Genomic DNA, 15,778 nt, shown 5'->3' with positions numbered 1-15,778 from the left:
TGTGAGGATGATGATAGTGACTTGAATGTTGATGAAGATAAGACAGGTAAAGAAGAAAGCGTGGATGATGATATTGATTTTAATCTTGATGAAGATAATCAAGTACAAGATTTTGATGTTGATATGAATGACTTTCATTGTAGCATTGACAAAGATATTGAATTCATGGGAAATGCTTCTAAAACTATTGATTTATGCCCCACTGATCAACATTTAGTTACTATTGAAAGGTTGAATGATGATGAGTTTGATAGTGAACTTGAGTATGAACATGATATTGAAGGGAACAGGAAGAAAAAGTTAAAAGAATTAAGTCTGCAACAAAAACAGGTGTTGGATGTGACAAAGAATAATCTGTATTTGGGTCAAGAATTTGGGACAAAAGATGAAGCTATTGAATGTACAAGGTTGCATGCCATTGAAACTCAGAGGGATATTGTGTTTAAATACAATGATAATAGGAGGGTTAGAGCAGTCTGTAGAGGGTTAAAGCAGATGTTGTAAAAGTGAATGAAACAAAGGAAAAAATAATGAGTAATAATAAACAGAAAGGCAAGAATGTAATTGTTGATTCTGAGAAAGAGAAGGGTAATAAATCTTGGAGAAATAAAGAACTTAACAATGTGGAGTGCAAGTGGGTAGTTCATGTATCAAAGAGAAGTGGTTCAGAAACATGGCAAGTGGTAACATTTAAGGATAAACACATATGTGCTTGGTCTAGAGATGTTACACATTTCACATATGACTTTCTTGCAACAAAGTTAGTTGAACAACTTCCCTCAAATCCAAGATTACCAGCAAAGGCAGTTAAGGTACAGGCTGAAACACAATATGGAATGAAAGTGTCAAAGATGAAGGCATACAGAGCATTAAAGAAGGCAAGAACAATTGTGGAAGGGGATTATGCTGAACAATATGCTCACTTAAGGGATTATTTAGTGGAACTTAAAAAAGCTAATCCAGGTACAACTGTAAAGGTTGGAACAAAACCATCTGATGAAGATGCAACAAGTATGATCTTTAAAAGAGTTTATATATGTTTAGGACCATTGAAAAGTGGCTTTCAAGCTTTAGGCAGGGATTTGCTTGGTTTAGATGGGGCTTTTATGAAAGAGCCAGCTAGAGGTCAACTACTCACTGCTGTTGGTGTTGACTCAAACAATGAGGTATATCCTGTGGCTTATGCAATTGTTAAGAAAGAAACATACAACTCTTGGTTATGGTTCTTAAATAATTTAGGTGAAAATTTGGATCTAAATGAAAGATCAAACTTTACATTCATAAGTGATAGACAAAAGGTATGTTACCTTTAATTATTTCATAATTTATTTTTAGTATATATTTTATCAGAATGTTTATTAAATTAATAGTAATTCAAATTACAGGGTTTATTACCAGCAATTGAAAGGTTGTACCCGTTTGCTGAGCATAGATACTGTTTGAGGCACATACATGAAAACATGAAGAAAAATTATAGTGGTGTTGCCTATAAAGAAATGCTATGGAAATGTGCAATAGCAACAACAATGCCACATTTTGAACAAGAAATGCAAAAATTGAAGGGTTTTAGTGAAGGCTGTTACAAATATTTAGCTGATATACAACCTCATCATTGGGCAAGAAGTCACTTTTCAGGTATGCATCTTGTTAAATCTTAAACATTTTCTGAATACATTCTCCTAATTACAACTTTTATATTTTTAAAACAAGTAGGGCAATGACAGATGTACTTTTGAACAATATGTGTGAAGTTCTAAACAGGTGGTTAGTTGATGCAAGAGATAAGCCTATCATAACTGCTTTAGAGTATATTAGGGAGTACTTGATGAAAAGGATTGTGACAGTCAATAATATGATATCCAAATCTGATGGTCCTTTAACCCCTGGAGCAACTAAAGTGTTTGATGGTATCAAGAAGCAAGCTAAAAAATACACTGTGATGTGGAATGGTGATCATTTGTACCAAGTTAGTGGTCCACACAATGATCAATGTGTTGTTGATATGAATGCAAGAGTGTGTGCTTGTAGAAAGTGGGAAATCACTGCAATGCCATGTAAACATGCAGTAGCTGCATTGTACCATATGGGTGCATTTGGTGCACGTGTTGGTCACCTAGAAAGTTGGGTTCATCGTGTACATTGGTTAGAAACTTGGAGGAACACTTACAATTTCAAAATTAATCCTTTGAATAGTATGCATCTGTGGCGTAAATCATTGGTGACTAGTAAACTACTTCCACCTTTAATTGTGGCTACAGCTGGTAGACCAAAAAAGAATAGGAGAAAGGGTCTAGATGAACAGGCAAGCATGAATTCAGGTGGTAAGTTGTCCAGACAAGGTAAAACTACTCGTTATGGAAAATGTGGTGAATTAGGGCATAATCAAAGAAGTTGCACAAATAGTGGTGGTGTTGGAGGAAACAGTGGATCAAAGAGCAAAAAGAAACAAAGTGGTGGAACTAAGAAGACAAAGTTGAATGTTGGTGCAAGCAGTGGCTAAATATGTGTTTTTTTTTTATCTTTATGATGTATTGTATGCACTTATGGTTATGAATCTTTTATTTTGTAGTTTTTGAATTATTTTCTATTTTGACTGATGAATCTTTTATTTTCTATGGTTTTGAATCTTTTTAAATGAAGGCAAATTTTGTGGTTTTATTTATATTTTTTAATGTTTTTATGTAGTTGACTGATATTGACTGATAATTTAGTTTAACAATTTTAGGGTTTTGATAATAATGTTTTAGGGTTAATGTAGTAATGCTTTATGGTTGACTGAGACTGTTTTAATGGGTAAGAATGACCATTTATATTTTTAACACTTATGGTTAAATGCTTTAGGGTTGACTGATGTAATGGGTTTTGGGTTTAACCATTTTAGAAACAGTGCACTAATATTTTAGGGTTGACTGATACTGTTTTAATGGGTCAGAATGACCATTTATATTTTTAACAAGTATGGTTTAATGGGTATAAAATAGTTGACTGATGTAATGGGTCAGAATGACCATTTAAATTTTTAACACTTATGGTTAAATGCTTTAGGGTTGACTGATGTAATGGGTTTAGGGTTTAACCATTTTAGAAACAGTGCACTAATACTTTAGGGTTGACTGATACTGTTTTAATGGGTCAGAATGACCATTTATATTTTTAACAAGTATGGTTTAATGGGTATAAAACAGTTGACTGATGTAATGGGTCAGAATGACCATTTAAATTTTTAACACTTATGGTTAAATGCTTTAGGGTTGACTGATGTAATGGGTATAGGGTTTAACCATTTTAAAAACAGTGCACTAATACGTTAGGGTTTATGTAGTAAAGCTTTTGGGTTGACTGATACTGTTTTAATGGGTGAGAATGACCATTTATATTTTTAACAAGTATGCTTTAATGGGTCTAAAAGACTATCTGTATGCACTTATTACTTTAGGGTTTAGGTATTAATGCTTTAGGGTTTAACCATTTTAAAAACAGTACACTAATAATTTAGGGTTTATGTAGTAATGCTTTTGGGTTGACTGATGCTGTTTTAATGGGTCAGAATGACCATTTATATTTTTAACAAGTATGCTTTAATAGAGTAGATACAGATTAAGGTAAAAAAGATAATAAGGTACATATTCTAAGTTTCTAACACAAGCTTGTAGAACTGTTAACACAATGAGTCAAAGAATAAAAGACAATATTCAGGTTCAAAGTGGAACGGGTCAAACAGGTCGAATGGTTTTGCAATAATATTCAGTACCATAAAAATAATTCTGAAAAAGGTTAGTGATCCAACAAGTGTTGATGGGTAAACCATTTGACTCAAACCCATTTTGGACTGTTATCTAACTCGATAATTTTGTCACAACTAAATGTGACTAGAATCTGACTAAATGTGACTCGATAATTTTGTCACAACTAAATGTGACTAGAATCTGTATTTGGTCACTAAATGTGACTAAATGTGACTAATTTTGATCCAACAACTCGATAATTTTGTCACAACTAAATGTGACTAAATGTGACTAAATGTGACTAGAATTTGTATTTTGAGCACTCATTGTCAACACAACATCAGGTACCACAAACGTTCTCCAAGAAAGACTAGGCATTATCTGTTTCGCCAAGAACTTAACAAGGGTAATTAATCAACATTCACTGCACATGTAATGGGCCAGAATGACCACATATTGCACTACACGATTGCAGTCAATAAATCCTTCAACTAAAACAATGCATACAAATGAGATTTCACAACCAAAACATTCAATTAAAATAACATTCAATTAACTTAGAATTCATTAAAATCAACCATTACAACCATTCATTATAACCAAAAGGTTACAACCTAAACGAAAAAGACAAATAAAGATTGGAATTCAATGACTTCTACCAAACAAAAAGATACATAACAAATATAACCAAAATAAAACATATTATCATCTTCATCTTCATCTTCAACTAACCTCGTATCACAACAACCGAACGAGCACCAATCAATAAACGGGCAAACACACAAATGGACATATAAACCTGCAATCGACCATTTTTATTTTCCAATTTGAAACGATTAGGGTTTATACTCGTTTAGGGATAAGGGTTTTTTATGCGAATGATATAATCGTCGATTAGGTGCCTGTGAGTTTTTTTAATAATCAGTCAATTGTTTGATGAGACGAAAATACCCTCACATGCAGTGCACATGTGAGGGTTTAAACTGACATATTTGACGGATGTTATTCTAAGGTACCACATGCGTTACTCTTGCAAACCATAGGTATGAACCAAGCAAAAAAAAAAAACTTTAGGTGTATCGGGGCAAAAGTGTGCAAACCACAGGTACTACCGGCGTAATTTTTTCGATGATAATTTTTACTAATAATTTGAAAGGCTATTTAAGTAAAATAATACACCAAAAAGCTCCTCTCCAAAATCAAACGCTACATCAAGAAGCGTTTTAATTAAGAGCTTTTTCAACTAACCAAAAGCTTTAAGCTTGTTGAGCCAAACAAAGCTATTTATTTGATGGGAGCTTTTTCTTAAACGCTAAAAGCTAAAAGCTTCAAAAAGCTTTTAAAAGCTTCTTACCAAACATACCCTATAACGTTCATTCTAACCTACATGTATAACCCTTAAAGATTTAATGAATTACTAATTTTATCAGTAATTATTTTGTGAAACTAAAAATGTAAATGTATTAAGGTAATTGTATATGTATAAGATCTTTGAACAAAAGTTTTTTAAAAGACCGGTTTTATTATTATTGTCCGTTGTTCATTTTTTTAGAAAGTCACGTTTGAAATTATTGACGGGGATATGAACCACTGACTCGATCATTTTCTACGTACACACGTGTTTTCAGATGAACACCCAAACTAGATAATATGAACCTATAACAACCCTCATATTTTCATACTTGAATTGACTAATTTACCCCTAGGGTTGTTATCCATACTTAATATATGATTAAATTCGACGTTGATTAAATATTTTTTTTTTGTCGACACGTTTTGTTAACTAAAGTTTATACTAATTATATAAAATAACTTTAGTTAATATTAATATTAATGTGTATTATATATAAAACTATATGTAACATAATTATTAATTAAATGATAAGTTATTTTAATCATTATTTATATTTTTAGCTTATATAAAAAAAAGAAATAAGATTTTTTTTAAAAATTAAATAATGAGCCCATGAATTTTGACTAAATATTTTCAAAAACAAAAACTTATTAAAAACATTTTTAACATGTTTTTATTATTTTGTCAAAATTGGCACCTTTATTTTATTATTTTTTTTTCTTTTCACCAACCATTTTTTACCTATAAATACATGGCTCCTCATTCATTTTTTCTTGCCAAACACAAAAACTTAAATTATTCTCTCAAAACCTTGAAGAAAATTTGAGGTACTTTCTATTTTTATTAATTTTTTTCAATATTGTTATTTATATTTATATTTATTGTATATTCTTTGTAAAATTCAAAATTAATTATGTTTATATGTTATAATTAGTATTATAAGTGTTATGATGCATAAAAATAATTTTGATAATTTATAGAATATTATTTATAATTAAATACGAATTATGTAGTGTTTAAACATAAAAACAATGTAAAATTCGTAATAAATACTTTTAACCAAAAATAAAATATATATAATTTTTTTCTGAGTTTTTAAAACTTATATAGATCTGAAAAAATTATAAAAAAAATTACTTGGGTCGAATTGGTATTTATTATATAATTAAACTCTATTATTATGTAATTCGAAGGTAAATTAAGAATAAAGATAAAATAATAAAAAAATATTTTTTTAAATATTTTTCTACAGGTTATTAGACTGATAGAAACTTATAAAAATTATAAAAATAATTATTTGGGTTTATTTAGTAATTATATAGAATTAAAATTTTTTGTGAATACATTAAGGGTAAAAACAAAAATAAATACAAAAATATAATAAAAATGTTTTCTTAAATTTTTCTACTAATCTATATGATTAACTAAGACTATAAAAATTATGTATGTAATTTTTAGATATTTAATTTATTATTTAGACATTTTTGAATAATGTTCGATTAATAAAACACTATTATTTTTGAAGTAATTTAGGTATTTATTTAAGGTAATTATATTTTATATATATAAGACATACTAAGGTATAATAACTAAATATTAAATAAAACTTAGGTTATATTATCACATATATAATTATTAAGTACATTAATAATTCGTTGTGTGTATACACCTAAAGTGAAGATTAATCAAAGATAATGTATAATTCATGTGAACTTCATCGCTACTCACGGTCGTAAGTGAATGATGTCTAGGTTGCCATTTATGGGTAAGCTTATAGATCTCGAATGCCATGAATTAGATTCTGGTCAAGAATCCTGGGCCCCCGGTTACATCTGGTCATTCCCGACTTATTTGATAGCAACGAAGTTTGAGTAGAGTTGTACAACATCTTGCTAAAGATTAACCCGAACTTTCTGAAATTGGAAAATTACTATAAGTGGAAACTTTCTATAAATAGTAACCTTCCGAAAATGAAAATTCTTTAGTGAACCATTACTATCAATATAGTACTATATACTATTGTCTGTTAGGCAATGTCTGATCATACGTTCTATCTCTAGGTTGAGATCTCGGTCACGTCCTTCCGTTCAATTCTTTCGTGTGCTACTAAGGTGAACTTCATAGCCCCACTTTTTACTGTTTCATAACTGTTTTATAACTTTTGGGGTGAGATACATGCTTGCTTTATAACTGTTTTACGCTTAGACACAAGTACTAAATTGTTAACTATGCTGTCATGCTTTGATTCATGCTAAATCCCTACCGTAATATCGTTAATTGCTACGTTTAAATGCAAACTTAATTATTGTGAGTAGGCCTATTGAGAGTAACGTCTCTAACCATTCGACCGTTGGTCTTTGGTTACATAATAATGATTCCACGACACTGACAGTACAAGGTGTCATAGGGTAAACTTGTTTAGTAGCGATATTACAAAATGCAGCAACACTTTTAGATTGATATTTCTATATCAATCAATTTTAAACTAAATCTTGTGGTCTAAAACTTTGGATATTATTTATAAACCTATGAATTTCACTCAACCTTTTTCGTTGACACTTTAAGCGTGTTTTGTCTCAGGTGATGATTGAGCTAGCTGCTACTTGCTACTAGATGATTGATGTATGCTTTGCTGCTTGCATGGAGTCCATCATTCATATTTATCATTTTGTTTAAAACATTTTCCATTTACTGTACTCTTATGATGTAAAACTTTGAATAATGCTTTCGTTGTTTATTTAATAAATAAAACGTCTCATTTAGAGTCGTTCTCGCTTATACAACTGTGTTATGATATGATTGGTCACAATTACCCCTGGTCCATATTTAGGGGTGTGACAGAACCTGATCAGTCAATCCATACGGGCATGTGAATCGGGCAGAATTCCTGCGTATGGGTCGGTAAAACCTCCCTCACGTGTTTTTTTTACAGAATCAGAGATCGGACTCTTAACCCCAACCGTGCCCAATACAAAAGGTATTGAGGTTGAACCATTGGACCACGAAGACGGTTCATTATTCATTTTCCATTAATGAATTTTTGATAAGTTAAATAAATATTAATTTTACTTAATTTCACTAAAAAAAATTAAGAAACAAAATTTTAGTTATAATAGACAAAAGTAAATTTGGAGTTGATTCTAATAGTTATTTTATCTTATGTTATCTATTCTATATATTCATATAAAGCTCTAAAATGATAATGTCATCATTTTACTAATTACCCTTTAATTTTTGTAATGATGATGTCATTATTTTATATTAATATTAATATTAATTCTATGAGATGAATACAAATAATATTAATATTATTTTATATTAATATTAATATTAATTTTAATTAAAAAATACAAAATAAAAACAAATAAATGATGGTAATATATGAATGGGGATTTGAAAAGAAAAAAATAATTGATAAAAATATCATTTAATATATAACGACCCTCACTTTTCCACATCTACTTTTACTATATTGCCCTTAGGATATTTTGTGCTCATAAACTTTGTTTAGCAAAACGTTGACCAAATGGTAAATTTTTTGTCGACACTCTCTGTTAAATTAAAGTTTATGCATTTATGTGATAATATAGATATTGTAACTTTAGGTAATTATTAAAATGTGGCATTTCTCTAAACTATTAAACTAATGGGTCCAATTAAAATTAATTAAAGGATAGATCTAGTTAAATAAAAGTAATAATACTTAATATATAAAAAAATATATAAAATATATGTGTATATGTTTACAGTCGAGAAAAAAATATATAATAATATTAATAAAAGAAAAATGGCGGCTAGGATTATAAAAAAAATAAAAAATAAAAACAAATGCAATAAAAAGATAAACACCAAGACTCCTAATCCTAATCTAATCACCACCTCCTCAATTCTTATCCTAATTTGAATACAATCCCAATCCTTTTCTAAGCTTATCATTTAGAAGTCCTAATGTGTTTATGACTCCAATCTTGTGTTCTATAAAAAGAGACCCAAACTAGCTCACAAATTGCATCACAAAAAATCACACAATCTCTCTTCTCCTTTTCTTTTGTTTGGCAGTTTACCCATCACCATCACCACCACTGCAGCCGATCCCCATCACCATCAAAACATCCATCATTCACCACCCTCTGCTGCTGTCTGCAGCCTCCCACCATCGCCCATTTACATCAGCATTATGCTACTTCTGCTCGCCATTACAGCAGTTTTTACTCCCCTTTTCGAGCCAAAACAGGCTGCTTCTGTGCAGCTGCAAACCGCCACCAATACACCCACTCTCCTGCTGTTTTTCTACAATTTTTTGTCACCCAAAACAGTCTACAAGTCGCCTACTGCAGCTCCTAGATTGCTGTTGTTGTTCGCTGTGAACACACCACCAAACTGCCATACTTTTTTCTGTTTTGCTGCCATCTGTGTGCTGCTGCTGCTCTTTTCATTGTCACCACAAGTCACCATTTTCTTGCCTATAATATATTTTAAGGTATCCTACAACCCTAACTAATAATACTTTTATTTGGTTAATTTGTTTAAGTTATATCTTAGTGTTTATGAATATGAATAAAGCTTTAAACATGAACATGAAGATGATAAATAATATGAGTTATGAATATAGTTGTAATATAATTATGAATGTTAAAAGATAATGATTATAATCATGGTTAATATTAGTATAATGATTATGATATATGTATGATATGAATTTAAAACTTGATCATGAGGATATATAAATTGGTAACATAAAAATTATGATTAAAGTATATGTATCATGATAAGGATTAGTTAATTTTTATGATAAAGTATTGTGATAAATATAGTACTTGAATTAATATAAAGTAAAAAAGGGATAATTAGATTATAAATAAAAGTATTAAGATGATAATGTGATAAAGATGAATAATAAGATTTTAACTAATACTTAATTGATAAGTTAAAGAGGTGAAAATGTAAAAGATAATTATGTTTAATAATAAAGTGATAATGATAAAAATACATGAGGTAAGATAAAAGTTAGACTTATCTAGATTACTTAAACTTAATAATATAATAAAATTCTAATGATAATAATAAACATAAAAATTAATATTATAATTCAACTAATATTAATTAGTATATTATATTATACTAATTAATAAAACTATAAAGTATAATAATAATACATTAACATGCCATATTCCTATACGCACCTAAAACGTGGAAACTATAATTATACAAATAACGTATGGCTTATACGAATCTCACCGCTACTTACGATCACGAGATGATGTCGTAGAGTGCTTATGGGAATGAGGTTTTGGATTAAATGAAAGGTTGTAGACTATGTCCAACTGAAAGTTCCTGACACCCGCATCTGGTCATCTTTAGACTTACTTGATAGCACCGAGGTTTGTGTAAGTTGTACAATATCTAAACTTGATTATAGTGGACATAAATTGATTTCAACAACTCATAAAACTCCTATGAACACTTACTCATTAGATTGAACAAACTAATGACCAAGTTTATATCTCTAGGTTGAGATCCCGGTCGTTTACTCCCGTTCATTCTTCTCTTTCGTGGAAACTTCAACTACTAACTAAGGTGAACTTCATAGCCCTACTTTTTACTATTTCTTAACTGTTAATAAACTTGAGGGTGAGACACATGCTTGCTTTTAAACTGTTTTATGCTTTAGACACAAGTACTCTAACTATAACTGTGCTGCCATGCTATGTTTCATGCTAAATTCTGTCATGATATCGTTAATTACTATGCATAACGCAAACTTAGTTATTGTGAGTAGGCCTATTGAGAGTGACGTCTCTATCCAGGTGACCGTCGGTCAATGGATACATATTAATGATTTCAACGACACTGACAGTTCAAGGTGTCATAGGGTAACTTTGTTTAGTTTCGATATCATACACTTCAGCACTAATATCAACTTTTTTAACTAAATCTTGTGGTCTAAAAACTTGGTTACTATTGATAAACCTATGAATTCACCAACCATATTGGTTGACACTTGAAGCATGTTTTGTCTCAGGTGATGATTGCTAAAGATTACTTGCTACTTGGACTATGCTGCTATTGAGTCCGCATTTACTATTTATGTTATTGCATCTAAAACAAATTACAACTTACATTTTGGATTTTCATTTGTAATGACGAATTAATTCTGCTGCTTTAATACACTAGATTTTTAAAAAATGTCTCATTTAAAGTCGTTCTCGCTTTTACACTTGTGTTTTGGTATTGGTTAGTCACAGTTACCCCCATCCCATTTAGGGGGTGTGACAGATTGATATCAGAACCAGTTTATTATAGAGAACCAGGATTGCATTATATGTGTGCCTTATGTGTTAGTTATGGTGCCTTAGCAATCTTTAGGTCTATAACCGTTCCTGTCTTAGTTTCTAGTGCTTTTCCTTTAATTTTTATTTCGTGCCTTTACGTCTTCCTTAGAATCATTCTAATCTCATTTCTTTTTTAGGATGTCGAGCCATAACCCCATCATCATTTCTGACACTAAAGGATCCGACTCCGAGAGGTCAGTTCGCACGCCCAACTTCTCATCTGTTTCACCACCTACATCTCCTACTTACACCCCTGCCACACCACCTGCTTCTCCGACTTATACCCCAGCTACCCCACCTCCCTCACCCAAGGTTGAGTCCTCTTCGGAAGATGAGGCTTATGATGGTGACATCAAGAGTGACGTTCAGGAATCGGATGATGAGGTAATGGTAGAGGAGGAAGAGGAAGAACCTTCGGAAGAAGAACCCAAAGATGAAGAGGGGAAACCCGAGGGTGATAGCGACTATGATGGCCTTGGGAATATTTGTGGTATCACTGATGATGATGAATCCGACCCTAAAGAGAATGAGGAGGAACCTGAATGTAATGACCCGCCTTTTTCCGTTTACTTTCCGTTTACTTAATTTAAAGTCCGTTATTTAATTATAAAATCACCCGTTAATTTGCGTTTTTAAAATATTTCATTTAGACAATTCACGCACCCGCTTCTAAACTTGAGGGACTAGAATTGCCAAGAGACCAAAGATTTGACTAGGTTAACTAGTCAAACCCTTTCTCCTCCATTCATTCATCACCTCCTCTTTCTCCTAATACTTCCACTTTATGCTCTCAAACCTTCAAACACAAATTCATCATCTAAATTCGATCTAGTAAGCGTTCTTCAAAACAAATTACATATTTGGAATCCTTGCATCTTCCTCTTCAAATCCATACCAACTTCATCTCATTTGGGTAACTTTCTAAAAACACTAAATTTCTTGTTCTTGATCTTTAAAACTTAAAAGTGTGTTAATTAGTGTCTATGGCTCAAGTCTAACATGATTATGTGATTTATATGCTTGTTCTTGTCATTTTGATGTAACTAGCTTAAACTTGAAAAGTGGCTTGATTAATCTTGAGATTTGGTTGATCATATGTTGTTCAATGTTAAAAGTACATGTATTAAATGTGTTACTAGCATCACTATCTTTAATTTGGTATGTAAGTTGACTTGGAAAAGCCTCATTAACATGATTAAGGATTTTATGATTGTTAGTTACGGTTTGGTAGCCTTTAATGTGATTTTTGATGCATTAAAAGTCTTGCAATATTGTTTGTAAGTATTTAGTAGTATTGTATGTGTAATTACCTACGAAACGTCGTATTATATGTGTGTATTAAGTTCCTGAATCATCTTATGCATTTTATGAACTTGAAACTTTGATAATGAGCTTTAAATGATCATTCGATGAGAATTCGGTTATCGAAAATGATGTTTTTGTTTGATGAAATGTGTTTAGTTATATTCCTCGTTAAATTACCTTTCCAATGATATAAGATACGTGTTTTGAATGTTTACGGTTCATTAGTTGTGTTTGAAAGAAGCTTGGTTCGTGCACTTGAAAATTCAGCAACAGCACCTGAAATCAGGGGCCTCGCTGTGTGCACAAAATCTCGCTGTAGTGAGAATATTACTGTCCCAATTTTTTTAATTTTTCAATTTTTGTTCCCGCTTACTCGCAACTCCGTTTAGTATGAAATTTTGCCAACATGCTTATATATGACTACGTTTTTATGTGTAATGGTCGGAAACCCGACCCGACCTGACCCCGTTGACTTTGACTTTGACCAAGTTTGACTTTTAGTCAAACTTAACCAAACACTTATGCAATCGTTCTAACTTGCGTTTATACTTATATCTTGCATGAAACTTGACAAATTGACCCACATGCTATATTAATCGAGTCGTAACGAGCCATATGACTAATTGAACACTTTGACTGACTTTATACTTTACCGATATTGATACAACCTATTGTTTAGGTCGAGACTAGCATTCATTCTTGCACACGTTTACTTTGTGAAGTACATTTACATTCGAGCACTCAAGGTGAGATCATAGTCCCACTTTTACTCTTTTATACTTATACTTGGGATGAGAAAACATAAACGTTTCGTTTTACAAAGTGAACATAAGTACGAAAACAAACATTCTACGTATGAGTTAGAACAGAAATCCTCAAGTCCAATTATCATTAGTTACACTTATAGGGTGTAAGCGAGAACTTATGTTGTATGGCCATAAGGTTTTGACGAACCCTCATTCGAATGAATGAAACGTATTTTTAGGATATAGTGTAGGTTCTAACACTATGATGCAGAGGTACTATTCAGTTAAGTCTTAATAATTGGGTGCTCGTGATACAAACAACAACTTTTAGAATGTAAACGATTTGGATAATCACTTTATACTAAATCTTGTGGTTCAATACAATATACTTACTAAACTTATGATTTCCCCAATGTTTTCGTTGACAGATTTTCTATGTTTTTCTCAGGTCCTTGAATGCTAAGTGATACATGCTTCTGCACTCTACTTTTTGATACTTGCTTGGATGTCGAGTATACATGCATATATGGAGCGTCTTTTGACTTACTTTAAATTGTGTCACATAGGTTTCATTTGTACTTTAAACGTTGCAATGTAACTAGTCGTTGAACTACTTTTGTAAACCTTGAAACATCCTTACATTTGAAATGAATGCGACATATTTTGGTCAAACGTTGTTTTAAAGACTTATGACCACGTAACGGGACCTAAGTAGAAGGCGCCGTCAATGACGATTTTGTCGGGTTGCTACAGATGGTATTAGAGCGTTGGTTGTAGGAATTTAGAGTTCATTAGTGTCAACCCCGAGTCATAGGGTACATTGGTGAGTCTAGACTACAATCGGCATATAGACTTGAAGTAGGACTTGCTTGACTACTTGGGCATTTATATTTGAACTCTTCTATTAGTATCTAACTCCTATTTCATCTTAATCTCACGTTGTTTAATTTGATTGACATGCCATCTTGACCTTATGAGGTAATGTCGAATGCACATATGAATTAGAGTAATGTAATTGTCGGGATTATATTACGGTGACTCATTTGGACGTTCTGACATTATAACATAAAGAATTTAGGGAGAGTCAAGGGAAATTTCTCTCTATCTTTATTCCATATCACGATTAGTATTATTGAGAATACTAATCAACGATATTCTTGTGTCTTGAAGGAACAATGCCTCCACGCCGAGGTCCACGTAATGAAACTCCCGAACAAGCTCTTCAACGAATGATAGCCACCGCCATAGATGCGGCCATGGCCGGTCACTCCTCCAACAACAATAATAATAACAACAACCACAACAACAACAACAACAACAACAACAACAACAATGGAGCCGGTAATTCAAACGAGGGATGCTCCTACAAAGCTTTCATGGGGTGCAAACCTCACACTTTCGATGGGACCGGAGGACCGGTTGCTCTCACCCGATGGTTTGAGCAAACGGAAGCCGTTTTTAGCATAAGCGGTTGCCGGGACCAAGACAAGGTCAAATATTCCACCCACACTTTTGCCAGTATCGCTCTCACATAGTAGAATACGTATGTACAATCGGTGGGTACCGATGAAGCCCACGCTATCTCTTGGGCCGAATTAAAAGAAAAGATGATCACCGAATACTTCCCGCGCGAAAAGAATTGAAGGCTCGAAAGCGAGCTAAGAAGTTTAAAAGCGGTCGAAAATGACCTCAAAGCTTATAATCAACGGTTTGCCGAGCTAGCCTTAATGTGTCTGGCTCTCGTGACTCCCGAGTCCCTAAGAGTTGAACTATACATGGATGGCCTTCCTAAGAGCATCAAACACGGGGTAATGTCATCCAAACTCGCTAACATACAAGAGGTTTTAAAGATGGCCCGTCAATTGATTCAAACGGTGGATGAAATCGTAGTGCCGGCACCTAAGGCCGAGGATAAATCGGGTGGAAACAAAAGAAAATGGGAAGCCACTTCATCAAGCAACTACAACAACAACAACTTCACTAAAAAGCCTTTCACTTCAGACGGGAAGAAAGGTTATGTCGGAAATTTTCCGTATTACAACAAGTGCCACAAACATCATTTGGGTGAATGTGGGAAGCCATTTTGCATTAAGTGTCAAAGAAGTGGCCATGTGGCCTACGATTGTAGAAATACCGCTCCCGTCGCTCAAAGGGGGCCCAATGCACCAAGACCGGGTGTTTGTTATGAATGTGGTCAACCGGGTCATTATAAGAACGCATGACCAAAGAAGAAAGCTAACCCCAATGCACGTGGCTGAGCTTTCAACATTAACACCGAGGAAGCCCGAGATGACAATGAACTAGTCACGGGTACGT

The 15,778-nt window shown here is 32.6% G+C and overlaps 1 protein-coding gene across 1 annotated transcript; it reads left to right on the top strand.

The window, feature by feature from the left end:
- Positions 1–530: 530 nt before the first annotated feature.
- On the top strand, positions 531–2,500 carry LOC139841947 (uncharacterized). The gene is made up of 3 exons (XM_071832132.1): positions 531–1,298; positions 1,386–1,635; positions 1,752–2,500. Exons 1-3 carry the CDS (start codon positions 531–533, stop codon positions 2,498–2,500), a joined length of 1,767 nt encoding a protein of 588 aa, XP_071688233.1.
- Positions 2,501–15,778: the final 13,278 nt, after the last annotated feature.

Source organism: Rutidosis leptorrhynchoides, chromosome 4, assembly GCF_046630445.1.
Source record: "Rutidosis leptorrhynchoides isolate AG116_Rl617_1_P2 chromosome 4, CSIRO_AGI_Rlap_v1, whole genome shotgun sequence".
In the NCBI taxonomy this organism is placed as follows: Eukaryota; Viridiplantae; Streptophyta; class Magnoliopsida; order Asterales; family Asteraceae; genus Rutidosis; species Rutidosis leptorrhynchoides.
This window is presented reverse-complemented; position numbering and strand designations above follow the sequence as displayed.